General features: G+C 44.4%; 1 protein-coding gene across 2 annotated transcripts in view; it reads right to left on the bottom strand.

Annotated features, from left to right (window-relative positions):
• Window positions 1-27,303, bottom strand: part of CACNA1B (calcium voltage-gated channel subunit alpha1 B) — a 302,801-nt gene that overhangs the window by 120,848 nt on the left and 154,650 nt on the right. For both annotated transcript variants that reach the window (XM_086625007.1, XM_086625008.1), the window contains exons 9-13: window positions 18,022-18,078; window positions 17,208-17,282; window positions 15,150-15,239; window positions 11,122-11,331; window positions 2,458-2,570 (exon numbers count right to left, since the gene is read on the bottom strand). In XM_086625007.1, the coding sequence (XP_086481133.1) occupies window positions 2,458-2,570; window positions 11,122-11,331; window positions 15,150-15,239; window positions 17,208-17,282; window positions 18,022-18,078 (545 nt within the window). The remainder of the gene's footprint in view (window positions 1-2,457; window positions 2,571-11,121; window positions 11,332-15,149; window positions 15,240-17,207; window positions 17,283-18,021; window positions 18,079-27,303) is intronic.

Raw genomic sequence — 27,303 nt, 5'->3', positions numbered from 1 at the left:
GAAAACTACAGCATTGCTTGCAGCTGCTCTGCAAGAAATGCTGTACACTGAGCTTCAAGAAAACGTAGTGAGAAAGGGAGATACACAACAGCTGCGCATCCAGTTTCTCCCATCAGAAAAAGAAGGAACTAACATTTCTTTCCAACAGTCTACTGCTCTTGGGGATACCTCGTGAATCAGCAAAAACCTTTCCTTAGACCCTCTGCTTGTTACACTGATAATTAATTTTCCTGGCATCTCAACATGTCCTCCTGGGAGTTGTTTCACATGAGACCCCACTGGACTGTTTCTCCCACGACTGATGTTGCTCTGATTTGTTGTTTCTCTTTCTGCATTTGAACGGTTTCATCTTGATGGTTTGTTGAACTAAACCGACTACAGATCTGCGTGTGATGTTCCAGTGGGGGTGAAGCAGCTGAATTAATTCCGGGGACTGGAAGGTGGGTGAGGAGGAAGAAACACAGACAGAAGTAGAATCCCAGTGGATTGTCTAAAGGAGGAAGAATTAGAAACAGATCAACTGCTTCACCTCCTGGGAAACACTTGGCAAAGCTTCTTGCCAGTGCTGCACTCACCATAGCACGACACAAAGCAGAGAGACCAAGTAGGTTTATCTCTTGCTCAGTGCACGCTCCTAAATCACCTGTCCATGACCATCGGGTACAAACTCTTCTTGTTGTAGGAGGAGCATCCTGGATACAAGGATCCAGGGAAATTGGCATCCAGCGTGGGGGTAAGCTGGCTGCAATTTGGAGCCTACCTAATCTACTGGTGAGGAACATCAATCTAGTGTCTGCCACTAGACAATGCAAACAAGGCAATGATGCCCTTAAAAGACTACCCAGGCAATGCTGCTCGGCTGACAAATGCCTTTGACTCGGCTTTCAGAAGCTTTCAGAAGCTGGGGTCTTCAGGCATGCACTGTATTTAATGAAAGCGAGGTGTCAGACCCCTTGTATTCTGCGGGCACACTTCATTCCAGCCTTTGCAGGACATCTTGCCAGTACAGGCCAACTTTGCTATGGGTTGGCTGCCTTCAGTCGAGGGGACCCTCTCTGCCCCTCAGATTAGGTGCCAGCTCTGAATGTGCAGACATCAGTTATCTCAAGTGATCAGTGTTATTGGTGCTGTGGTTTCCTCTCGTGACGGAGTCTGTGCATTATCCTTTGGGCTATGCAGCCAGAAAGAGTGGCACAATGCATTCCCAATGTTCTGAGCCACCGACAGCCGTGATGGACACCCCAGAGAGGAGCGTCCCACACTTGGTGCAGCCTGATGCAACGCCTCAGTCTGCTGGACGCAGACTCCTGTGTCCAGGCTGGCTGGTTTAATCTCAAAATCAAATATTTAGCTCTCAGCTTTCCTGCTGACGTTGTCAAAAAGAGAAGTTGGCTCTAGCTGTGGTCTTGGATTTGGGAGCGGTCAATTACCGAAAGTAAAAATACCTCCTCGTCCCTCGTGGGAGCAGTGCTGAGGCAGGGATTTTAGCCCCATGGGGGAAAAGAATCTCTCCCAGCATTTTAGCAGATAAAGACTAGAAACAGCATAGAATCATAGAATGGTTAGGGTTGGAAGGGACCTTAAAGATCATCTAGTTCCAACCCCCCTGCCATGGGCAGAGAAATCCTCAACTACACCAGGTTGCCCAAAGCCTCATCCAACCTGGCCAAATCTTGGCGAGAAGGGCTGGATGGTGGGTACAATAAAATGTTCTTCTTCTGCCCATGGCTGGATCATAAGCTTCGTATCTGCTTAAAGAAACCTTACAGACCGATTCCCACTCAGGGATGCAACGCTCAGCTCAACTAAAGATAAGAGAGGCTGAGTGAAGCTCTGTGAGGACAGATTACAGCCTAATAGCTTTTAATGAATAAATTAACATCTGCACACAATGTTCTTTGTTAGATGGAGTCAAAACTGGCCCCTCTAGTCACTCCTTAAAGCTAGAGTTTTAGCACGAAGTGGAGAGCCTTTACTTGTGACATAGAGGATGTGAGTTATTGCCTTTCTGTCACCTAATCACGTGTTTACACTTCTACTTCTGGGCACTCAAAGTCTGAAAAGTGCTGCCTCTGTATCTTGAGGTAAAGGCCATTAAGTGGATGATAGGGGAGATGAGCAATAAGATGTGTGGGGTTTTTGTCTTTCAGTCACCTCATTTAAATGGGAGAGAGAATCTCTCAGTAATCAGAGCATTTACTGGTGCTGATGCTGCGAACACCCTGTAGCTCGCCAAGGAAATGAAATCCCCAGCTGTCACATTTCTTCAAGAAGGATGATAACTACAGGAAGCTTAATGTGTTTCACTGCAGCTAATTTATACAATGACTGCTCCCCGCAGAAGACACACTTACAGCACCATTTCCCATGGATTCCCATATTCACCCTTAAACACTCAATCCCATTCAATGACGGGAGAGCCACACGCTTCATTCGCACACCCGAACCCGAACTCACCCCAAAGTCAAAGCAGTTGAATGAAGAGTGGAAGTAATTTCTTGGCCCCAGTCCGTACATCTTCAGAGACATCTCAGTAAGGAAGAGACCCAGAAAAACAAACTCTGCGAAATCTGGAAACAGGAAAAGACATTAAATTAGTTCACAAGACCTTGGGAGGCAGATCCCTTCATGAGGGGAACAATGGTAATTTTTCACAACACAGACTGCCTCATGCCAGAAGAAAATCCCTTTGCACTGGCAAACAAGACCCTGAGGACAGTTTTGCATAATTATTTCTATATGCACATGAGCTGTAGTCAGGCTTCAAGAACTGTGAAGGCAATGTTTCATGTGCGCTGTGGGAAAGCTGGTATGAGCGTTAAATAACATTCTCATTGTCTTTGCAAAGGAATTTCAAAAGAAAGCTCTGGATCTAATATTTCTAAAGGTCTAATTTAATTGCACATACAATGTTCTGCAAATGTGTGTTTGGAACTTTGGTACCTACACGAGACAGGCACTTTTGGGAGCAGGGTGTAAGCTTTTGTAACATCCTCTGATGATAAAAATACCTTCATACTCAACAGAACTGCTGCCTCCGAGAGCTCATGTTCAGAGGTGTTGTGTCTACTGCTAACACATAGCCACATTTATTTTTATTATGCCTGTATAACCATATAATTATGGAAGAGCAAGTTCTGTTTCCTTCTGCTTCACATATCACACGCAAATAGGCTGTGAAGCTTTTGATGGGAAAATTTATCACCTATGATGAGACAAAGAGCAGAAAGAACATAGCTGGAGACTTCAATTTCCAGATGAAGCTTGGCATTTTAAGTCATGCAAGTTTAGATCTGGAGGCCGATGAGCAACAGAAAGTATGGAATGTTAAAAATAAAGCCACAAAGGGCAAAAAAAAACCCTCTACGCTACCAAAACAAACAATTTAGCATAAGGCAAACCTCTCCCTCTAGAGAAAAGATGAGGGAAAAAAATCAAACTTCAAAGGGTGGAGATTAATCACGTTGTTTAGTGCACTACAGAAAGTTCTTGGATGCTGTAGCAGCGCAGATGCTACAGGAAAGTCGTCTTCTGAAATTTCAGCTTTACGATTCCAGGAACTGTAAAGACAAGACGGTGCCAAACTTTTCTCAAAGGTGCACACGAACAGACAAGTGGTAACGGATACAGGTGGCAATAAGGAATATTTCAGCAAGACTCTTGATTCAAGAATCTTGAAATCTCAGGTGCTTTGTACACCTGCAATAGGTGGCTTCAGCTAACGAGAGTGGGGAGAGAGGAGGGAACGAGGGTCCTTTCAAACTGCACGGCCTTCACTCCATTCACTGCCTTGCACGTTTACATGGAGTGAGCGTGGCTGGCCCAGGTCCATCTCACGTTGCTGCTTGTCTGTTGAAATTGCTTGAAAAATACAGTGTGAATTATCAAAAAATAAAAAGGGGTTTCAAATTTTAAATGAAAGACAGTCATGAATTATCATGGGTATAATGTTAACTGAAATCCAGGAAGCATTAACTAGATGAGAAAGTTTTTATTAACACTTCAGTGAGGAGCCTACAAGGACACTTCTGCCAATATTTGCAATAAGGGAGGAAATACCAAGAGGGTATTAATTATACCATGTAGCCTACTCTCCTTGAAAGTAGGAGCAATATCATTAAAGGAGACTATAAAAGGCAAAGTGTTCACATTTGAGGAATAAGATGACAAAGTATGAGGTCTGCAGACTTCTCAGCCTTTTTCCTACTAAGAGGTAGGCTCCATCCGCTGCATCTCAGTGCTCGGGGGAAGGCATGGTCACATGAAGGAGCAGCACACCTCCATCTCCCTTTGAGCTTGGAACTTGGTAGAAGAAGTATGTTCACACCTGCACCACGCTACAACTTTTCTCTCCGTTCTGTCATCAGATGCAACAGCTCAGTGAGTAAACAGTTGTTTCCAGCACAAGGGATCCCAGAATAGGGAGTTACCCACAGTTACCCTGGCAATCCATCTGACTGTGTAAGTGCAGAGGGTGGGAGAAAGGGATCAGGCGAACCAATGTCAGGCATAAAATGAGCTGATTGACAAGCCCAATAATATAAAAACACAGAATTTTTAAAACACAAGTGTTCAGTGGTATTGAATATCCTTGCACATAATTAAAAAGATCACAATTGTTAAGTAGTAAGAATGTTAAAATCCTAAATTATTAATAGCTGGCCCTGTAAATCAGAAGCTTAAACTAGCTTCCAGGCCAGATCCTGAACTTCCATACCACACCCTACATACTTCAGAAATTGTAAGAAAAGAAGGCAAATCTCCCCCAAAAAAGCAGATGCATCTTCTCTGGGTGTGGAAGAATTTGTGCTGCTGCTGTCACCTATTTCAGTCATTAGCCCAGAGTAAAGCTTGCACCAGTGTTTGTGCTGACAAGAGTCTCCCCCTTGCTGGGAAGTTATCACTCCCATCTTTGGTTTCACGCTCAGCAGAGCCCAGCAAGCCAATGGTGCTTACTGGAACGACTTCAGTGCAAAGCCTCCCTGTTGCAAGGATCGACAGCAACCAGAGCTTTGAAACTGGTGGCCTTGCTTAGCTGGCAGGCAAAACTTAAAATCGTAGGGAGGGGTTGTAGACCAGACCTACAGAAAGCATTGCACACCTTCCACCTGTGTCATGTCTTACTCTGGCAGGGACGTTCTTATCCTCTTATCTATCCACCAGACCCACCTTTCAGAGTTACTCTCCAGGTACGCCCCATATTCTTTCACAGAATAACAAAAATAGCACGTGAGGGAGGTTTACTGTGATTTTCACCAACAGATCTCAGTGCACTTTGCCAAGACAATTACCACTGTTTCATAAGAAGAAAAAGGAGGAGAGAAACAAGGATTAACGTTCAGTCACCCATCCAGTAGAAGCATGAACACAAACCAGGTGTCAACCAGTGCAATGTTCCATCACTGGACTGACACATTCTGCAAACACACATGCAAATCCAGAATACCACAGAAGAAAAAAAGGTAGCTAATGCCCTACATAAAACAGAATTAAGAAATACATGCTTAAAAAAACCACCCAGATAAACAACAGGAAATGTTAGAAACTCAGAGCATCCAAGAAACAACTTCCTTCTGCTGCTCTTGAATCTCTCAACTTGTTCTTTCACAGCTGACGACATCAAGAGCAGAGTTCAAACCAGGCAGCGATAGCTGGGTTTCAGCAGATATTAGTGCTACAAATCATAACAGTGTGAGGGCAAGGGGTGGAGGCAAGGAAAATATGAACATAGTGAACTCCTTGGGCAGAGGGAATTGACTCAAAATGAATTGGCTTCTCCAGCGGATGGACCAGAAACACAATTTCTTCTGACATGGCCCTGCCCATAGAATCGAAAACGTAATTTCATTGTTTGGACCTCCTGGTATTCAGACCCCATACGTAATTTAATCTGCTTTAAGCAGAAGCATTTTGTAATGTGATTTAAGGAAAAAAGGTTGATAGGAATACTCTTATTTAATGTCAAATTTGTGCTATTGGCAAAGGCCATGTTAGCATCTCTTTGCCCCGTATGTTTGAATTAGATAGTTAGTGGCTCTTTTTTGTCAATCACCCACGGATTAATTCCATTTCTGGCCTGTCCCCAAGCCCGATGTCATTAGGAGCAGGTGCCAAGCCTGCCGCTTCGGTTTCCTGGGTTCATCCTCCTCATACATTAAACCAACCAGGCGGAGAACCGCAGCGAAGTACAACTTCCTTCTCCGACAAAGCAGACGTGAAACGTTCAGCAGACATCAATAAATATGCTCGCTTCAGAAAGCCTTTTCCTCGCAATTGCAAACGCTGCACATTTATATCCAGAGGGAGCTGGCTGCCTACTTCAAAGGTGAATACAACATGATCAAGAGAGGCCTAATTGCACCAAACACATGGTTCAGCATCGGGCGGCACACAAGGAAGACGTTCTCAGGCCATAACAACTAAAACACTGTTTTCAAGTATTGTATTTATCAGAAAGGAGACATTCTGGATCTTGGTTTTAGGCAGATATCAATTGAGGAGCAAGTTAAGGATCACTGCAGTGCTAGCTGGAGAAACACAGAGGGAGCTGCTTCAGGAAGGGCAGCCTGATGAGAGCTCCCAAGTGAAACCTGACTGATCCAATCCTAAAATCTTCTCACCATGGTCCCTAAAGCCTGCCCCAGGGAGATCAGAGAGTTCTGGTTCCAGCCTTCTTCCACAGCATTGGCCAGAGGAAGAGCAGACCACCACCACCATCTCTGCCAGCCTCCTGCACAGCACAGGGCACGGAAATGCATTCACCTGTTTCCACGTTGGGCTCGCAACTTCTGTTCCAGCATGCATTTCCAAAAGGCACAGCCCTGACTGAAAAACCCTTAACATTGCACCTCCACTGCGTGCCCACATTAGGGATTTTGTTGGTTTGTTGCCCTCACAGTTGAAGATGCACCTTTGCTGTTACCAAGTCTCAGTGATGCTGGATTACAGAGTTGTCTTCTGACAGAAGTCTCTTTTTTTTTTCTGAGAACACCAGCAATAGTGAAAATTACCACCAACAGACAACAATCATGGGTGACTGCATGAAATATATACTTTTATAAGGAACTGCAACTTATTCAATCTAAGGTCCATGCTTTGGTGAGAAGAACATGCCATGAATCCACGTGCAGTATGAGAAAACTCCTGTTGCAATGTGGCACTGGAGTCCTTTCCATGCAGAGAAGGAAAATCTCTGATCTAATTTGAGGATAATTACAGGGGCATAAAGTATGTCCTGTTCTTCACCACACCCCACGAATTCAACGAATTTCTCATCAGCTGTTTCAGTAAGACTAAAGAAATCCCAAGCCCCTTTCTAAAGCTCCTACAGATCCTTTTTCGAAACAGTTGCGGCAATATGGAATATCAAGCAGGGAAAGTTAATCAGAACAATTCAACAGCAGAAAAGTTAAAAAGAAAAGACCAAGGGAAAAATAAATCAATGCAAACCCGTAGGCAAAAGCCAACCATTCTTTAACTAAAATTAATTTGTAATGTAATTAAACTTTTCCCCGGAGGGACAGGTATAATTGAATTAGAGGTGCCTGCGTAGAATTTCAGGGTTTAGCAGATCCTCCCTGACTTTACCATTCTCCTCTCCCGCTGCTACAGTTCCCAAAACTCCTCATCAGGTCATTTCCAAGTACCTTCCATGAAACACCATAATTAGAATTGGCTACTTCTCTCCTGCTCTACATCAGACTAGCCAAGTCCTGCTCCTTTGTAGCAAAGTTCACTCATCAGGGATTAACTTTAAAACCATTTTTAAACTCTGTCGCTCCTACAGTTAAAGGATTTTGCCAAGTTTTTCCAGGATTGGTTTCAAATCCTGTGGTTTTGCACTATCTTGTTCTGCCTAAATCTAGTGGGTTTGTGCATGAATCTCGGGCAGAGCAGGGCCTTCAGGAGCGTTCCCTCGAGAGCTAAACCACATCTGGCTCCTTCACAAACGTGTGTGCTGGGGGGTTAATGAGGCTGGCTGTGGTTTAGTGTGTGCGGGAATGAGAGGGGCCAAGTCCAGTCTTACCATGATTGCATAGTCCACACAAAGTCCCATGTACCTTCAGGCGTAAAATATTCCTTGCATTCAATACTAATCTTTAGATTAGTAGGAAAAATTATGTTATGCAAATTAGACTATCCCCCAGGAAAGCAGGTAGAAGTCTTTAGGGTATTACCAATGCGAAGACACGTATGAATACAGTACTACAGCTCAACATCCTGAAAAGCTGGGAGGGTTTGGAGGTACAGACTCTTGTAATTTAAGGGGTTGAACTTATAAGCCTTTTCAGTGGACAATTCTCAGAAGCTCTTTGTCCTAAAATTACATCAAAATAGGTTTCTTCCCAGAGTTTCCATTACATATGCCGTAAGACAGACCAAAGACAATCCTCCCCAGAACCCATGGAACCTTTGCTTCTTGTCTTGGATAAAATTGTCTTTGGAGGGAAAAACAAACAAACAAACAAAAAACCAACACCACAATAAAAGAAAATTATCTGGAGTATCTTAGAATTTCCATGACAATCATTCATTCTGCATGTCTGGCTTTTATTCTCTAAGTCATGGTGGCTAATCTAGTACCACTCTCTTTAAAGACCCCATACTTATACCTATTCAAGAACATCCACAACACCTGCAAGTCCTCAGATATTCTGATTTTGCCTGTGACCCACCTCCATGTTGCCCTCACCAATTACGGAGTTGTTTCTAACAGTGTTTATCTGTAGCCACTAGTATGTTTTTTAGTGAATGTAAGAGATTGATTTGTGAAACACCTGCCCAGGTGTTTCCTTGTTGACAAAGGACATACTCAAGTCTTACAGTAAATGGCAGTGCAATGATGCGACGATATGCAAAGGGCAGACAAGACACAGCAAAGCACCTATGGCTGGTAGAACACTGAGGATTTAACTCCTAAAAACACATAGTTCTTTGGTGTTTTCCTGATTTTTCAATTAAAATAACTCAAGAGGATCACTCACTCTTAGCTAGGTAGTACCCTAACATCAAGAAATTAAATATGCTACTCAAGTTTTTCTGAAACTCATTCACGATACTGAGTGTTATGGACACATCCAGAGCCTGAAAGAAGGATCCACCCCAATCCCTGATCCCAGGCACAACACAGTTTCAACCTTCCCTATTCTTTGTCATAAGCTGAGGGAGGTCAGGCACCTAATTCATGGCCTCAGTCCCAGACACGTTTCCCACCTGGAGGTGTATTTTTAACTCTCACCAACAGAAACATCCCTTCCAGCTCTCATATGAATATTAACAGAAGCTGCTGGCTCATGGATTTCTTAATGTTCTCTTAGAAAAGTTATTGCATAAGGTGTTCCCAAAACTGAGTTTGGAAATCTAAACCTTTCTTTTTTTGAGTTGAAAGACTTGAAGTGGGTTTTTCTCTAGACATTTAGTCCAAATCAAAGAGGAAATCCTAAGCCTCAAACTTCTAATTACTCTGCCAATCTAGCTTATTATTTCCTCTGTTAAATTTAGGAAATGAATAAGCAAGACTGACTTCTCTGTGTAGTCTGTCTCTCTTTGCAGTCTAAATCTTGAGGGGAAAAAAAAAAGAAAAAAAAGAGTTGAAAGAAGCTTCTGTCCTTCTTATGCATCTCTCATTATAGCTCCAGTTACCTGGTCGTATTAAATATTTCAGCAACCATTAACAGGGAGTTTTTTGAAGTCAGAGCAGCTAATATTCTTGACCTTTTAGGTCTGTAAAAGAAAACTTCAAAAGTTTGCTTCCTTATAATAAAGTAAGATCTGAGGACCTGGGGCTAGAAATACTTAAGTATCTAATTTATATAGAAATCAATGAAAATCAGGTAGATAAGTATCTTTAATGATCCAAGCCACAGTTATTAAGCCAAATTGTTTGAAATATTTTGGGTTTTTTTCCCTAATCTTCTGTTCTCTTGCTTCAGAAGCTTTACTTAACAAATTCACAACTAGCCATATCTGCATATCAAGTACTGAACAAAAGATTTGTCCCTGGCCATTTTGTAGATTCAGAAGTGGCCAATGAAATGGCTTTGTCTTCCAGAAAAAATTCTCCATCCCTTCCCTTTGGAAGGGTAAACTTGCAGTGTCCCATGTCCAGTGTCACCATATTGCTACAAGATTTTGAGCTCTAGGACTCATAGTCTATGACCTTCATTAAAAAAAAAAAGAAAAAAGCTCTCTCCTTCACATTCCACATTTTTTTAAAACAGGCTTTATAAGCAAGGCTGCAACCTCAGCGTAACACCACGATGTGTAAAGGCTCGGATTGCCTTCATTGATTATTCATCACAGGACAGAACAATATGTAATTTAAAAAAAAAAATACTTCAAAAGTACTTATAGACTATCTGAAACCTAAATTGGTAGGTGACCACAGGAATCAAGCTAAAATAAAAGCTTTTGCAAACTATAGTATAATCTTCTGTATGGTATTATTTCTACCACCACTGCACTATTTTCACAGAAGGGCATCACGACATTTGTCCCATCTGATCACACACCATTAGTGAGGAAGACACAATTATTGAAAAAGACCTTCTGTAAAGTTGCAACCTTTTAAAGGACACGACAACAATTGCTACAACTGTTGTGAATCACTGTATGATTCTCTAAGCACAGATAAACATTTTTATCTCCCAAGTAGCACCAGCCATTGCCAGGGACATCACCGCTGGCAGAGCTTTAAGTATGTCCACATCAGAAAACATGCATGGATACAGATCGGCTGCAAAGTGACATGAATTCTGCAGTTCTCTGGGCAGATGGTGATTAAACAGAAACTTACTTTTACCCACGTACAGAGCTATTCTCTCCCCTTTCATAAAGCCTGCTACAAAGCAAATTCTCCTGCAGTGTTACAAGACTTAAATGTGGTTGAATATGAATCTTCGGATAATATTTAGGATCGCATTCCCATCTCAAATCTTTATCATGTCCTGGTGAATTTCTCCTGAATTGTATGACTCAATTACTCTCAAGTTACCAGAATCACTCATTAATGCGTTTCTGACCCTCTTCTGCGGGATGCGTAGGAAGCCAAAAAACCAGACCTTACGAGTGATCAAAGCTGTCAGAACTTGTCAGAGGAAAGGTGGAGTCCCCGGTACTCACATAGCGCAGTGGTAAGCTTCTCCGGCTGGTCGTAGTGCACCATCGCAACGCAGAGCGTGTTGAGGGCGACCACACAGAGGACGATCCAGTAGAAGCTCTGAGCTTTCACCATGCGTCGGATGAAGAACCGGAACATTTTCTCTTTCCTCCTGAAGTAGGACGAGCTCTCATTCTTCCCGCTCTTCAAACTGGCACGGGCAAAAGGAGACCCTGGGACAGAAAGAAGAGTCAGCGCACCACATTCCAGCAGGTGAAAGGATGGAGGACATTCCTGGGCACACAGACCCTCTCCCAAGCACCAGAAACACGGCTGAGCAGAAAGCTGGAGGCACTGACAATGGGCTGAGCAAGGGCATCTTGCTTGCAATGACATCGTGAGGGTGAAGACTGGGATTTTTTAAAACTACATGAATGAATGTCCAGCTCCACCATCTAAAGAAATCAGGCTTCTGACCCCTTGAAGCAATCTTGATTGTCCCATTTTAACTCATAACTTTTAGGTTTCCAGTTGACCGGAGGGACAGAAAGCACCAGGCACAGTGGTACTTCTGCCTGTGGTGTGGAGCACATCTTCTTGGAGCTGGGTAGCTGGCAACAGGAAAGCTGGTCCAAGGACCAGGCAAAGATCCAGCCCTTACTACTGAATTGAGTGAAGTCTCCTTATTTGACTCTCCAACTTCATGTATTTCCACAGCAGAAAGCTCAACCTGCCTCCATGCATCATATTTTGGGCGCAGCTACTCATTCCTATCAATTCTGCCTGTATCAGCTACATTTTGAGTCTGGTCTGAAACCCTGGAGGAGAGTCAAACGTTTTAACAATAGGAAGCTGACGGAAGAAAATATTTCTAATGTAAGCTCTCCCCCTGCGGTAGCAGGCACTGTAGAAACGAATGATGAAAAGGCAATCTCCGGCCAGTGCTGAGGCAGGAGAAATCAGCACATGTTAGAAACAAACACGTGCATCCGTTGGAGATCCTCTGCAACAGCCGCAGACGCTGTTGCAAGCGGGGAAATTCGTGATTGCCGCAGGCTGTTCACTACCTGTTTCATGCTGGGCTGGCACCCCTCAGAAACTGCTAACAAACCTTGTTTCAAGATGGTTTAGAGCAAAATAATATGCTATTGCCCTTTCCCATCATGGGACGAAGCCTCCCAGCAGGTAGGGCTGACCAGGACATGCACCGTCCTGCCTCGGACCAAGCACCGTGAGAGTGGATGACTTGCAGGGGTTGGCGTTGGAGATGGCTCAGTTACGTGAACAAAGTGTTCTGGCTGCAGCAGCCAAATTTTTGAGTGTGCTCACTTACATTTCGACACTTGGAAGGGGTGGAAATCTCACCTTGTTTCATCCCACAGTAACAACAAACACAGCACCCATGGAAAGGATGAAGGATGAAGCATCCGGCTGTGACAGCAATGGGTTCTCCAAGCGTCACAGCTACACAAGAGCGTGCTGCACCATCTCCCCCAGAGAAAGAAAGCTCTCTGCTCCATCTCACATTTCTGGCCATCCGTCAAACACAGAGCTGGCCCTGGCCAGGCTTTGAGCAAACTCCTTGCAGAAAAACTCCGTGTGCTGTGGTTCTGTTAGTTTGATAATTCTCCCTTTGACAGTTTAAAAAAAAAAATAAATAAAAATCATCGTGCTTATCTGTTGCTTTAACAAAACAAACTGCAGGTTAAGATATAGGCTGTGCCATATTGTAATACTGTTTAGCAGGTAAAGACCTCTCAGATATTCAAGCCTGTCTACACTCTCAGATTTGCATGGGAATAGTCTGCTGCCCTTTCATGTCCTCTCTTCTGATCTTCCAGAAAAGAAAAGCAGCTGTATTTAAACTGATCTAATGTAGGAAACATCCACTTCTCCAGGCTTCGTTGTCTGGCAATAAAGATAGTGTCCTGTGTCTGGTAGAGCGTAGAGGGTGGGAAGCCAGAAGGAGTCAGCACCTACTGCTGCACACTTATTAGTGCAGAAAGAAAGGCTGAGAGTTAGGAGGAAAGAGAAGAATAAATGTTAAGAACAACTCCAGAGAACTCACTGGGAAGTGTTTACCACTATAGAGCTTCATAATGCAATTATAAGGCTCACTGAGGTACTTGTGTTTGAATTAAAGTGCAACGTATGCAGTCGATGGCCAGCAAGAGACCTGTCAAAGTGTCTACCGCTGTGGTCGGCATCTTCGCGTTGCCCTCGGTAATTATATTGTTAGTTCTTCCATGCTCCTTATGCTCCCATCAGCAAGATGTTATAGAAAACCATCCAAAAAATCCTTTTTTCAAAAACATATTCTTTGTGCATAATTGCCCATGTGATCTGATTGTTTATGTTATGCAGAGTTTCAGCCTTTTCAGGAGCCTGCAGAACTATCTGCTTTATCCATTCCTTCTTTTCTGCCTTGCTCCATGAATAAAAACCAAAAACACTTTTCCCAAGTGGCTGAACCACTCGCAGAAGGTGGTAAGCACTGCTGTTATTTTCCCTGCCATATGCTCCCGAGACAGTTCCCAGCTCTGCCTCAGATTATCCACGAGCCCAGATGCTCCGTCATCCGTTGCCACCTGAAACTCTGAATTCAAAGATCTGTTTGCGTGGCATGGGTGCCCAGAGCCTGGAGGGACTTGGATGCGAACGCAAAGATCTCATAATTACTGCAACCACAAACAAATGTTCCGAAAATGACCCTTCCTTGTTATCCATGCAGAGATCCGAGCTGCTCAGAGTAAAACAAAACAAAAATGCACACGGTTGCTGCATTTTTGCCCTCTTTCAGCAACAAACCTCTAATTCAAGCGTCAGCAGTTCAGCCACAAAACCTGCAGCCCGCTCAGCCCGGGGGACTGTGGCAGCTCCACAGTGGGTGATGGTGTCAGTAACATGCTGAGCAACATTCATTTCCTGCAACCAGGTCTTCGTTTAAAGGGAAAAAAAGAATCCAGCAGCAGCTGTAATCTCTTAAAACGTTAATGCCAAATTTCCAAAGAGCATTTGAGGCACTCATGGTTGCAAACATATATGGACATGTACTCTCAAATGTGCTGTTTCTGCTGCTACTCTTATGCATCCAGGATTCGCTGCTTCGTGGTAACAGGGGTGCCAAGATATTTCTTTGGAAGATAATGAGAACATCTGCTGCTTCAGCAGCAAAACAAAATGCAGATTCAAACAACAGGGACAGGAATAAGCAAAATACCTAACTCCAAAGCAGTCAGGAAGACGTCTCCCCAGCCAGAAAGTAAAAGCCCATGACGGAAAGATCTTTCTGCTGATGTCCAAACAGCTCCCCTGAGACGGGGTGCTGTGTGCTCAGAGCCTGCCTCCCCTTGCAAACCCCAGACCTTCTTCCTGCCTCTCCACCTGGCAACGTCCCAGGAGGGATCTAGGTCTCCCTGTAGCCCAACAGCGTCTTGTTCTCCAGAGCTGAAGATACCAAATTCACACCATCAGTGCTACACTACGCAGGATGCCACACTCTGCACTGGAGGTGTGTGGGTAATTGCATGCACACAGGTGCTAAAAAGGCAGAGAACTGCTTTAGGATCTTCTAAGGCAAGAATGAGAGAATTGGGGCCGCTGCCCAGCATTTCCCAGTAACCATTCACACAGCAAAGGCTGCAAAACCACACGCTGTGCATTAGTGGCAGATGTGACTCAGTGTCCACTTCTTCTCCTCCCTTCTGCAGATGAGGCTTAGCAGCATCGTTTGACATATTTGGGTTTCCTTAGCGTGAATGAGCACGTTCCAAGCAGAATCACAGCGTGGCCAACAGCACAGATTCTCCAAGCGTTTCGGCAGGGCTCTTTGAAAGGGTGCAGCATGCAGTAGCTGAGCAGGGCAGCATCAGGGAGAGGCTGAAGCCACAAAGCCATTTGCTTTGGGAAGTTGAGCGCTGCTGCAGCAGCAATTATAATTTTCCTTCTTGAAACTGCAGCTTCTGGAGCAAGGGGGCCACTCGGAGGAAACATGACATGAACACGTTTAGGTGGAGATCTAAACCTCGGGGAATGCAAAGCCAGTACTCACCAACGGAGCAAATGTCTGTGAAATGGTCCTCACCTTCTTCAGCATGAATCAGGTCGTTTTTGCTCTTCTTTATTGCAGCTCTTTTCAACACTGTGTGCAAATTAAAGAGAAAACGCCCCGTGAGCATTCAGAGTGGAGTGGAGTCTCTCGCCCTCTCCCTTCACTCTCCAGGGCCAGCATTTACTTCCCAATGCCAGCTTAAAGGGTAAACTGGAACAAACCAGACAACCTACATCCCTTGCAGGGCCTCTACGTGCTTTGATGCCAGGGTTGTTTATTTATTTGACCTTCTAGCTGTTGAAGGTTTGCCAGGCACAGGTCTGCACGCTTTCACTTCACCCCAGCAGACGCAGGAGGGTGGGGGAGTCGCTGCAGCTGCTGGACCTTTTAGCACAGCAGAAAGGCTGGGCAGGGTCACTGAATCTTTCTGGGCCCCAGTGGGTTATGAGATGAGTGCTTCTATCCATTAAAAACGTTAATGCTGTTTACAGCATGCACCATTAAGAAGTTAGCGTTTACGGTGCTCGGATACAGCTTACCACCGAGCAATGCCTTAAGCAGCAGAATCGCTACCTTGAAAGCAACTGCCATAAATCAGGGAATATGCTCTTAATAGCACCCACTGTGCAATTCCTTCCCCCTGGGGATGTCATAATTCTTTGAAAACACTCTTCGTCCAACAGCATCTTTTGTGGGGAGGGTTTTACATCGCTACACCGTTTTGCTCGACAGGGAAAGAGAACTGCAGCCTAAGGCTCAGAGAGGTCTGCACCGTTCGCCCCGTGCGCGAGGGGTAAGGCAGGAACGATGTGGACGCTGGCCCCATGACCACCTACCTGCAAAACCTCGAGAACCAGCAGAAAAAAAAATACGTTGATACAGTTTGGCAACAGCTTCAAGACATACAGTAACTAAGCACCGTTTGCTATCAGCAGTAAGACACCCCACGGTGTGGTGATACAGACTGTTCAGTAGGCACACACAGCAAACCCACTCACTCTGCAGCGACTGCCCTGGGGGTAGGTTTGTACGAGAGGATCCCCTCACCCTACACAAATTTCCCTGCCTTGCCAGCGAAACGGATGCGCTTCTTCCTCCGCAGCTAAGGCGAGCGTTAAAGCTTTTGTCTCTTCGAGGAAACATCCAGAACATCACCCAGGTTCGGAGAGGCTCGAAGAGGAGAGAATGCTCTGAGCCTGTGGTCTGGATCCAATTTTTTGCAGATAACTGCGTTCGCTCTTTTCTTCCCCACCCAGCAGTAGGCTGAACCCTCAGTCCCAGCAATACCAGCTTTTGGGTCCTTCAGGCTGCATCTGTCCCAGTACACTCCAGCAGGTCCAGGGCCATCCCCAGCACTGGAACATGAACCAGTCCTGGGAGTAAAGTTTTACAACACTCCCTAGCATGAATTGAGCATCTTCTTCTTTATGCTCTCCCCCTAAACATTCCTGCATGTGTTTAGCAGTTAGGTTGTGCCATCTCTACAGGCACCTTGGATGCAACGTCCCCTTGTTTTGGAGACAAAGACAATTTACCAGCATAAACGTGGGCTGCTCCATACCAGTTAGCTTCAAGGCTGGGAACATTGCCGGGCTCCTTTAGCTCACTAGTATAGAGAGTGCCTTAGTATACCTGGGTCGTTACGCCGTGGCCTGCACCCACCTCTAGTTTGCTCACACCACTCAGCTTTTCGGACTCCCCTTCCAGACACTCATTCCAGCTGGACACTAACAGCCCTGGCTGCACCCACAGGCTGGCCAGACTTCCCCAGTACACTCACACTCGCACACACGCACAAAGATTTGCCGAGCACACCTCAGCCCTGACCTTCTTCAGTCCCAGCTCTTCCATCCCCGAGTCCTCCCCGAGCACAGGTCACCAGGTTGGCCAAGGTGGGCTAGCAGTCGGGCGCCTGATGCCCCGAGGAGCCACGTGGCTCGGAGCAAGGTGCAAAACCACCTGGGAAGCATCGCTGGTGCCCTGGGCGCTTGGGGCCGTGGGGGAGAAGGTCTGCCCCGCTGTGCCGCCTAAGCCCCTGGGGATTTGCAATCCACTCACTGTTGTAGCTGCTGCCGCTGCTAGTCTCTGCCGGTGCCGTGCCTTGTTGAATCGGCCCTTCCGAGGCGGCCCTCCCTGACAGTGAATGGGAGGAGAAAAAAAAAGAGGAGGGAAAGGGAGGGGAGGGGAAAGGAGGAGACATGGGAGGACGAAAGATGGTCAGAAAAGGGAGAGGGAAGAATCTTTAACTGAACGTTGACCGGCTGTCGCATCCTAAGAGCTCATCGGTCTGGAGGCACAGGGAGAGCGGTCCCCGTAGCCTCGCTGCACCTGCGTCTGAAGCTCAGTGCCTCCAGCCATCCTGCAACGCCAGGGTCACACGTCGGAAGATAGGATCACCACACCCTGTTATGTCTTACTGCTTACAAGTAACAGGGGTCTTAGTCTCTTTGTCAAATCCATTTGGAAACCTCTGTTTAGAGCCCTGCCTTCTCTCGGTCAATGTATTTCTCTCCTGGCATCCGCTCTGCAGCCTACCCCCGCCACAACCTGCACATGGACACAGCCAGCCACGCTCAGCAGAGGCTGACGGCTGTCCCCGTCACGCTGCGGTCCCACAGGCAGCGTAGGGACCGACCAACCCCAAGGGCAGATCCCCATCCCAGTGTGGTGTGTCACATAACTGCTCATCATCCACCTGCAACCTCAAAAAGACTCGATATGGGAAAAGGGACTCTTTAGCCCGACTTATGCCAAGTGCATGCAACAGCGTGTTCCTCACACCCTCCTGGGTACAACGGAAAGCCATGTCAGTGTACAGCAGGTGAACCTCTCACATATCACAGGAGTAGAACTGCACAGCAAAGCGACCTACCGTCCAAAGGAGATTTCTCTTCCGCGTTCTTGTCTTCCTCTGCCAGCATGACCTCCTCTGTAAAAGGAAAAACAGCAAGGTTCAACCTCGGATTTATCACATCCTGGCTCTAAAAACAGCTGAGCTGGACGCAGCAGGCATCTGTCCCAGCTGCCACCAACCTTACCCACTACATCACCCAGTTATACCAAGTCTGTGGAGGAAGGTATGGCTCAGAGCACCACATTTCTTACACTGTGCCCCTCTTGCACGGGGTGGAGGGAAGGCCAGACAAGCCACTGGACGACTGTAGCACTTCCTCCATGATTTCGCTCTTCCCAATGAACCACCCACTCCAGTCTCTTTACCCAGCTGTCTGGAGAGCAAGAACCTTCCTGCAGACCCAAGCAAGACCACAGGGCTCCACAAGCCAGAGGATGGTCCCTCATGCCCACTGTTTGAGGAGTGAAAGATGCTCTACACCCATTGCTGCTCTTTTGTCTCAATCAGTAAGACCAGGACTCCAGACCAGGAGAAACGAATCTCTGTCTCATGGCACAGGGTAAGACAAGCAGGGCTGGCTGCTGCGTGTCAGTGGTGTTACATGGCAGGGGCCAGAACGTCACCAAATAGCCATCAGATCAAATTTTGTCCAAACAAAATCCACAGCAAAGTAGCCACGGGGGAGTTCTGGCAAGCACCGCTGAGGTGGTGCAATACGTGCAAGGCAGCCACCACTGGTTTTCCATCGCTGCATAACTCCTCTCCAAATTACAAGTTTATATTTTCCTACAGTAGAAGAATTCAGAAAACACTGAATAAACTCAACCCCCAAAAACTGACTCATTTTTACATGAAAGACAATCAAATTTCCTGAGATTTCACAACGCAAATGTCATCACCCAAGCCAATTTGCAGTACAAGCCACGCTGCACCAACACTTGAAACCATGCAGTTGATGCAGCCTGAACCACAGCTTTGAGCTTGCTGTTGTAAAATTATGTAAGGGTTTTCTTCTAAAGGACAATCCATAGCAAAAAAAATACTGAGTTAGCAGCTGGTAAACTGCACACTTCCTTGTGTTATTATAAATGACAAATTCTTTCACATGTTTGGCATAGATGTAGTTTGGGATCTTACTAAATCATCTGACACTGCACTCCCACAAAATTTTGCTTTAAAGTCCATTTAAGACAGCCTAGATGGAAGGCTAACTGAAAAAAAAAAAAAAAATTACAAACAAATCACAGGCCAAGGATCAAACCGTGGCGCTGAAAGTCATCTGGAAGAATACTAGAGGGATCAGCACTACCACACAAGCCTTATATAATCTCTTTATTAATCATCTGGGAGCGAGAGTGAATGTTACATTAATAAGACAACAAACTGAGAAGGCTGAAAAATAATACTCAGGACCGAGGAAGACTTGAAATTCAAGCAGAGGAGAAGAGAATAAGAAAATGCAAAGTAGTGCACCACAGACATTGAAGAGGGTAAGGAATGCAATGGTGTTCAGAGAGGGTTAAGAAATGTCTGGTGAGCTAACAACTTTAAAATGCATGAAACCCTTCCAAAATCCCACAAGCCAGTACAATCCACGTGGTCTCCAAGGCTCCTTAAAACAGGTCAGAAAACTGAAATTTGCTTTTCTGACAGTTCAAGAGAGATCTCTTTCATACAGGCACCAAAAGGTTCTTCCAAAGTCTTGTCTTGGGAAAAGCTGTAATGGTGTTTTGGGGCTAAAAACACAGAAAGAGTTAAACAACAATTAATACTGGACGTGACTGGTCTAAAACATGTCAAAGGGATGGTTTAGATGTGGAGACCTCTTCCCAAAGGCAGCTGGACAAAGACTCTGCAAATGTGAAACACAAAGCAAACCTGTGCTGGCAGGAGCATGCGCTCAAGTAGATTTTTTTCAAAGCCTACGTTGCTCATGAAGCATGATTTTTAAAGCTTTGCATCACATCTGGAGGTGATATACCCACATCGCTGCCCAGGACTATGCAGAAAAACGAATCAAGCTCTTCGTACCAGCAGAGTCAACAGTGTCATGCAGCTGTGCCTGCACTCGTTTGGACCCGAGGATTAGTTCAGCCATCGTTACTTTGGGTTCTTCATTTTGTGCTCCTCTGCACAAGGTAGACGTGGTGTTTTTGTGTGCTACATACCAGCAAATCGCAGTGAAAATTCAGAACCGTTTGGAGTGGAGCGTATGTTTAGGTCTTGGGACAAAAAGCAAGCACAGGAAAGTGAGGGCATCCCAGAGGAGCTCTTCTGCCACTCCCAGGAAGAGAAGGTGACTTTTAGATGGCATTTAGTAATTAAATGGACTAATACAAGCTACTGCAGGGAGCAGACACACCGCCGTGCAGGTGGTGAGCAACAAAAGTAATGAGCTAGGGACGGTCAGGAGACAGGCAGCTGTTCTTCAGGGGCTACACCCCGATGACAGCAATGCCAAGAGAGATGTTTCTGCAGAAGAAAGGTCTCAGCCAGACCCAGCACACTTAGAATCATAGAATGGTTAGGGCTGGAAGGGACCTTCAAAGGTCATCTAGTCCAACCCCCCTGCAAGGAACAGGGATCATTGAACTTACTGGTCAATGTTCTGAGGGTTGCTGGTTTCAGTCACGTCTTGTTTAAAAAAAGTCACAACACTTCAGAAAAGAAAGAGCCTATTTGCTCAGCTGGAAGCCCAATTCTGCACTTGATTCGCATCAGTGCAGGAAGAACATCGTTGTACTGGTTCCTTTCAAAGATCTTTGACTTTAAGAAGGAAAAAAAAAAAATTATTCTTTTCCCTGGTTTCTGAGCGGCCTCTTGTTTTGTGCGTTCCTGTAATAATTTGTCATCTGTCTCCACTGTCCTTTGGGCAGCAGAGAAGGAACAATCCCAAGTTCCCAGATCATCTCTGGGGACTATGAACTGTATGATACATCATCACTGTGATTTGCAATGGTGCACTGATGTCATCTGATGTTCCGGCGTCACCTGTGTCCCCATGGCGAGACTGATGAGAGGCTTGGCCATACGGAGGTTTCAGAAACCAGACTGACAGAAACCAGAAATGCCAGTGGGACCTCAGAATTTGTCAGGTGTGACCATTTGATATCAACATCTCTTCACCTACAAAGCGCACGCTCTTTCAAGACAACTTTGCAAACCAGCTGAGCCTTTGCCTCAAATTCAGGGCCTTTACTTGGTACCCAAACATACCTCCATCCATAGACACACCTCACCAGGGCTCAGTTTTACTGTTCCCTTAAAATAAACAAACTCCAGGTTTCACCTATGTAATTCTCTCAAGCCTGACTCCCCTCCGTCATTGCTCCCCAGTTTTGTCCCTTGATAGTTACTTCTGTCTGCCTTGTACCCTTCTGGGAAACCAAAAGACCACATCTACCCTAGTGAGGCTTTACATAGTCTTTATAGCCTGCTAAAAAGACAGCTCAGCAGTCTTGTCATCATTGCTATGTGTTTTTTTTTTAAAACCATACAGCATCCCAAGCAGAGGATCAGAAGAAGTTGCATTGCCTTTAGCCATCTCTGTAACACAGAGAGTGGAAGAAGATAATTAGGATGCCTGAAAACACCCCAAACAACAATGCTTCTACATTAGAAGAAAGATTCAAGAAAGAGACAGTGTCAAATCAGCAACTTCTGGCCTCCAAACAAAGGCAGAGGGGCTTCACTAGGATATCCGAGTGAGAGGTGTCTCAGCAGCAAGATTAATTGTTTGTCATTAAGTACTGACACCACACAGCATGTCACAGGACTGGAAATAAAGGCAAACCTTATACTGAAGAACTGGCAAGCTGAGCAATACAGGCAAAGCTGCAGAGAAACATGGTGCCCTTCTCTTTCTCTTTGCCATGGGGAGATAGGGCATTGTGGGCTCAAAAGAAGAGCGGGTTACAGGAAATAACTCACGTTTTAACAGGTAAAAGAAGTTAGAAAAAAAGGAAGAACAACTGAATTTTACTGTTGAAGCTTCAGACTTGTTAAACAGAGAAAGTGAATAAAAATGCATCCCTTAGAAGAAGCTGTCACACTCTCACGGGGAACTCTAATTTTTCTTTCTGGCAATTATCCTCCCTTGCCATCTCACACACATTGCTGCCCTTTTTCATTGATGTAGGTGTCTTCCCAGCTGTATCAAGGGACTTGTTGCTCTGTTTCTTCTACAGAAAGCTGAACCCTGAGGTTCATAAAGCTTTGTCATGTCAAGGAATGGCATTCAAGTTACTGTGGGCTGGAAGAGAGAGGTTAAACACATTCCCAAAAGGTTTATTTTTACTTACTCTAGGAGAAAAGAAACACTCAGAATCAGTGCTATGTGAAAGAGATGGACTTGGAAAGAATCAAAACGCACAAGACATGCAACTTGATTAGCTCTGAACTGGAAGACTTTCATTCTCCAAGCAAAGCATTTTCAAAACGCTGTGTGTCCTTGTAAGATAAGAGAAACATCTTCGAAAGAGTATTTGTGGGCTTATGAGCACTTTACTCTGCATACAGAGCTTCCAGTTCTCTGCTCACCGCTGGAAATGCAGCACGACAGCCTAATGGTTGTCACAGTTTTGAGGAGTTTAATGGAGAAAGCAGGGGTGGCAAAATCATTTGCATGGATTACATGGCTTGGCTTCGCCACTTTTTAATTCCTCTGGAAGGCACAATTTCAAATTGATTTGCTACTGCCTTTGCACAGAGCCCAGCGAAAACACGAAACGAAGAGCAGAGCCTGTCCCAGTACGCAGCGGGTGGAACACGACAGGGTCTGCTCGTCACCAACAAGACTTTATTTGATATTGGTTGAACTGAAGAAGCAGAGTTTGGAGAAAAGAACTGCCGTCTCATCCCTAGAGGAGAAATGCAGTGCGAAGTGTTGCTTTTTACACCTATATCAGCTGGCCTCTAGTAGCAAGAAGAGTTGGTCTCTTTAAAGAGTTTACTGAAAAAGATAGTTGACTTTGTTCTTCAAGATTAAATTTAAGATTACAGGTCTGTTTCTGACCAATCTACACAGTTCACTTCTAAACGATACACAGGGTCAATGTTTATGAGATCGACGTGTCAATTACCATACAAATTTTTGGCCTAAATTCTGAGAGATGCAAGAAACGAGAAGATTTGATCATTGCTGCTGGCCTATAACTCGCACTAGTTTTATAGAACTGAAAATCTTACAGATTAGAAGACACTTACAAATTTGTAAGTCACTTAAGGGGGTGCAATGTTTCTTCTTCACATCCTCAAAAGTGCTCTACTGAGTTAAAGTCTTCCTCGCTTAGTCTTGGCCTCATGATATGGGAGTTTTACATGAAATCACCCGTTACCTCATCTAAAAATATTTAAACCCTCCTGACTACCCCATGTGTCCCTTATTCAACATGGACCTGAAAAATAAGTAAAGATAGAAACCTCATACCTGGCCTCTGTACAATTCTAAGTGAAGAAAGTTAATTCAAACTCTAAGGATATTGGTCAGACCACGGGCTGATTTTTTTTCGTTCAAGTTATGCACATCTAAATTCAGCACTTCAGCACACTATCCGTGTTATAATTTTATCTTTCATTTCCCAGCCCTTGGTTAAGAAGGTATTTGTTAAGCACTTCATCAGTTAAGGCTTCCTGTATTAAGTATAACTCGCACAAGTATTTGCACATTAAGGTTGTCACTGTTTAAAACACCTTGGTATCGATCCCTCAAGCAGATATGCTGCTGATTATATTAAATAATCCACATTTTAAACAGCCTGAGCTATGTTTGCTTCAGTTTCAACCATAGCTGCTCTTCTGGTAATTTATCAGTAGTGACCTGGCACCAAAATCTTTCAGCTGTGCCAAGGTGCCTCACTGAAAACTTCACAAGCACCTTTTATTAGTGTTTTCTTCCTTTTTATACTCATTCTACCACTGGAAAAATTTTAGAAGTACCATCAGATTAAAAGAAAAATGTAAAAGTCAGTTACTCAAGAGCCAGGCTATTAAAGACGCTTTGTTCTTACAACACAGATGTAGGACAACTCATTAGACCAGATCTGGAACATGCTTGAGTTAGACATTGTTTAAGAGGTAGAAAACAAAGACCTATCATTTTCTTCTGAAGGACTAACAGTCTACAGTTTCGGTATAAGAAAGGGTTGATAGTAAACAACCCCAAAATTTTATCTGAACCACCTTTTTAATGCAGTATGTACAGCGAGAGGTTAACATCATTCAGATCATGAATAGAGAAGGCCGCGAGAAACATTAAAGACACTCAAGAGTGGTCAATAAATGATGAGCACAATGTTCAATTAAAATCACTGGTGACAAATGGGAGGTAGTGTACAGACGAAAGAGTGATTTTAGTCACTCAAATTTTTTCCTTGATCCTAAACCAGTTACAGCCCTCGAGGTAAAAGACTTGAGAGCTACGGGGAACAAGGAAACCTCCTTTGCAGCTCCAGCAACTACTCAGAATGTGAAAAACATTACAGAGCAAACACAAGCGGATGAAGTATTAAGATGCCACTTTATGAAACACTGGAATGTAGCTTTCCACTCTTCCTACCTTGCATCAAAATAAATGAGAAAAAAAACAAACACACAAAATACTCAGAGAGGATACTATGAATATAAGAAGCCTGGAGAGCCTTCCATGGGAAGAGAGGGGATTGGGCAGATTGGTTCTGTGTGCTTTAAAGCAGAAAAAATAAGATGAAACAAGGCAGAGAGAGATCAGAGAAAGAAAAGTAATAAAAATAAGTAGGAGTTGAACTCCTGAGATCTTCCTCTCACTGCAAAAAGGCAATGTATTTAAAATCAAGGATGGGACATACTGTTTGGTGAGTTGGTTTGTTTTTTAAAATCAAACCATCTGTTAACACATGGAACTCCTTGCTACAAGATTCAATGAGGTCAGGGATGCTAGAAGGATTTGAAAACAATTAAATATTTGCATGAAAAACAACAAAATCCTCTAGAGCAGAATACCAAGAGCTTTTGCTCTTTCTTTTATGCAAACAGCTTATTACATCTCACTGCCTGGGGCTGGTGCAAGAGATTTCTGTCCTGGACAAGGAAGACTGATTATCTAGTTTGGAAATTCATGATCATTTCATCACTGAAATCCTGGCCTCTAAAACAGAAATGGGAAATCCCCATCGGCAGCACAGTCCCAAATTTCAGCGCCTGAATTCTAAAGACTTGATTCTCTGTTTTGGTTCACCCTTTATGCTACCTTTTGTGTTCAGAGATTTACTAATGCTGCAAAGTTGATTTTAATTATTGTCATTATTCAGCTGAAAAAGCTAGGAAGCTTTTTTATATTCCTATTGTATTTTTGACAATGCCTTTACAGAATGTTTTTATTATTCCCTGATTCAGCTATTTTGCATACACTTCCCTGTTCTAGAAAATCTCCTGGATCTTGTGTTATTAGACCAAATAAAAAGAAGGGCATTTTACAGCACTTTCACTCTATGCTGCTGTGGCATTTATTCAGCACTGGCAACACAGAAATAGAATAGCCAGCCATTCCCCCAGGGATGCAAAGTTGGAGCAGAGATTGGCTGTGTGTTTCATAATTTCTCCACCTCAACTTTCAAGACAAGTTCAGCTAATGACCTCTGCATAGCTCTTCTTGGCAGAACAGTCACTAAAATGAAATGAAGCAACCCACACCCCTGCAAAGGAATTCTCATCTTTATTTTACTGATGAGGAGACCAGGATTTAGAGATTGAAAAATCACGAGAGCCTTAAAAGCAAGACGACAATAGAGCCAAGGGGGAACCAGGGTGCAGTCTGCTCCAGGCACTGGATAAACCATTAATTAATTTGAATTTGAGGTATCAGAAAAGCTGTAAACAAACAGGAAGACAAATTATAAATGGAAAGGAAAGCAAGGGATTTTTTTTTTTCAATCCTACAGGACCGCAGAATGAAGGGTGGTTACCTAATTGAGGACAGTTGCTGTTGAACAGTCACAGTGAATAAAAGTCCATCAATACAACTGGCACTCAATTGTCGCTCTGCACAGGAACACGGGAAATAATGGGCTCAAGCCATATAAACTGCTGCTACTTCTTCCTATTTTACGTTTCAATGTTTCAGTCTTTTTCCCCTCTGGACAGGTTGTCAAAACTCATGCCCTCCAGAGAGGTTCCGCAGCCACCCCCCAGCCCTGCCAGGGGCCCAGCAGCAGGGCAGAGCCCCACTCCCCCGGGCACACGGGCTGGCAGAGCGCTGCCGAGGAGGGAGCAGAAGCAAAGCAGCAGAAGCCATGTGAAAATGCCCTTCTAAATCCCAGCACCTGGGTTGTGCACATAAAACAGAAGCCCTAAATCCAAAACAAAGAGCCAGCTATACACAGAATAGCATCGGGATGCTCGGGCCCCTGCAGCGCTGCCGTGAGTTGTCGTGACCACACAATCACTTGCTCGCACAAGCACATTTTAGTACATTAGACCTCTAGCATCAGTATGGATTTCAAAAGAAGGACTGATGACAGGGCTTGTAGCGTGGTGCCAGCCCACGGCTTAGGAGCACCGCTGAGTGCCAGTTCTGCCACCGGTCCATCGGCTGACATCACTATATAACGTCGGACCTCAATTTCCCCAATTTTAAGTGTAAGCATGAAGCTGACCTGCCTAGAAAGGCACCTGAAAATCTATTTCAGAAACCACCACTTCTTTTTCTCTCCATCGTTGTTTTAAAAGGCATTTTCACATTACTCAAATGTTTCAGCTTCTCAGAAGAGCAAGCGAGGAAGCAAGTTAGCCCCAGAAGTTCTCTTGATGCTACATGAATGAACTGCACTGTGGTTATGTCAATATATATATCAGCTACTCTACAACGCAGAAAGGTTATCGGTAATCTTTACTGTCTGATAAAAAAGAAAGGAAAAGCATGCTATTTTTTGTTAAATTAGCGCGTTTGGCTCCTTGTTAAAGTTGCTCACGGCTTGCAATAAAGTGCAATGTTCAGTTATAATCCTTATAAAGCAATGTTAATATGTGCCAGGGTGAGTTTCATGAAAGTGATCTCTGTAGCTCATAAAAATGACACTCCAGTGTATTTTACCATCATAGCAAGAGAGGCTTATAAAACAGCTGTGGTGGAGAGTAAATAAAATATAAATGACTCATACAAGGGAACAGTTTCGCCACTGTGGAGACTTGGGGCACTGTATCACTTTTTATATTATGCTGTATTAAGACAATTGCTTTGATCTCAGCAATAAAGAAAGTTGGCCCAGCTCCTTCAGTTTTGCTTAACCAGACTGAGATCTTTTGCAATAACTTCAGTGAGACTGC

The sequence above is a fragment of the Tauraco erythrolophus genome, chromosome 22, assembly GCF_009769465.1.
Source record: "Tauraco erythrolophus isolate bTauEry1 chromosome 22, bTauEry1.pri, whole genome shotgun sequence".
Lineage (NCBI taxonomy): Eukaryota > Metazoa > Chordata > Aves > Musophagiformes > Musophagidae > Tauraco > Tauraco erythrolophus.
This window is presented reverse-complemented; position numbering and strand designations above follow the sequence as displayed.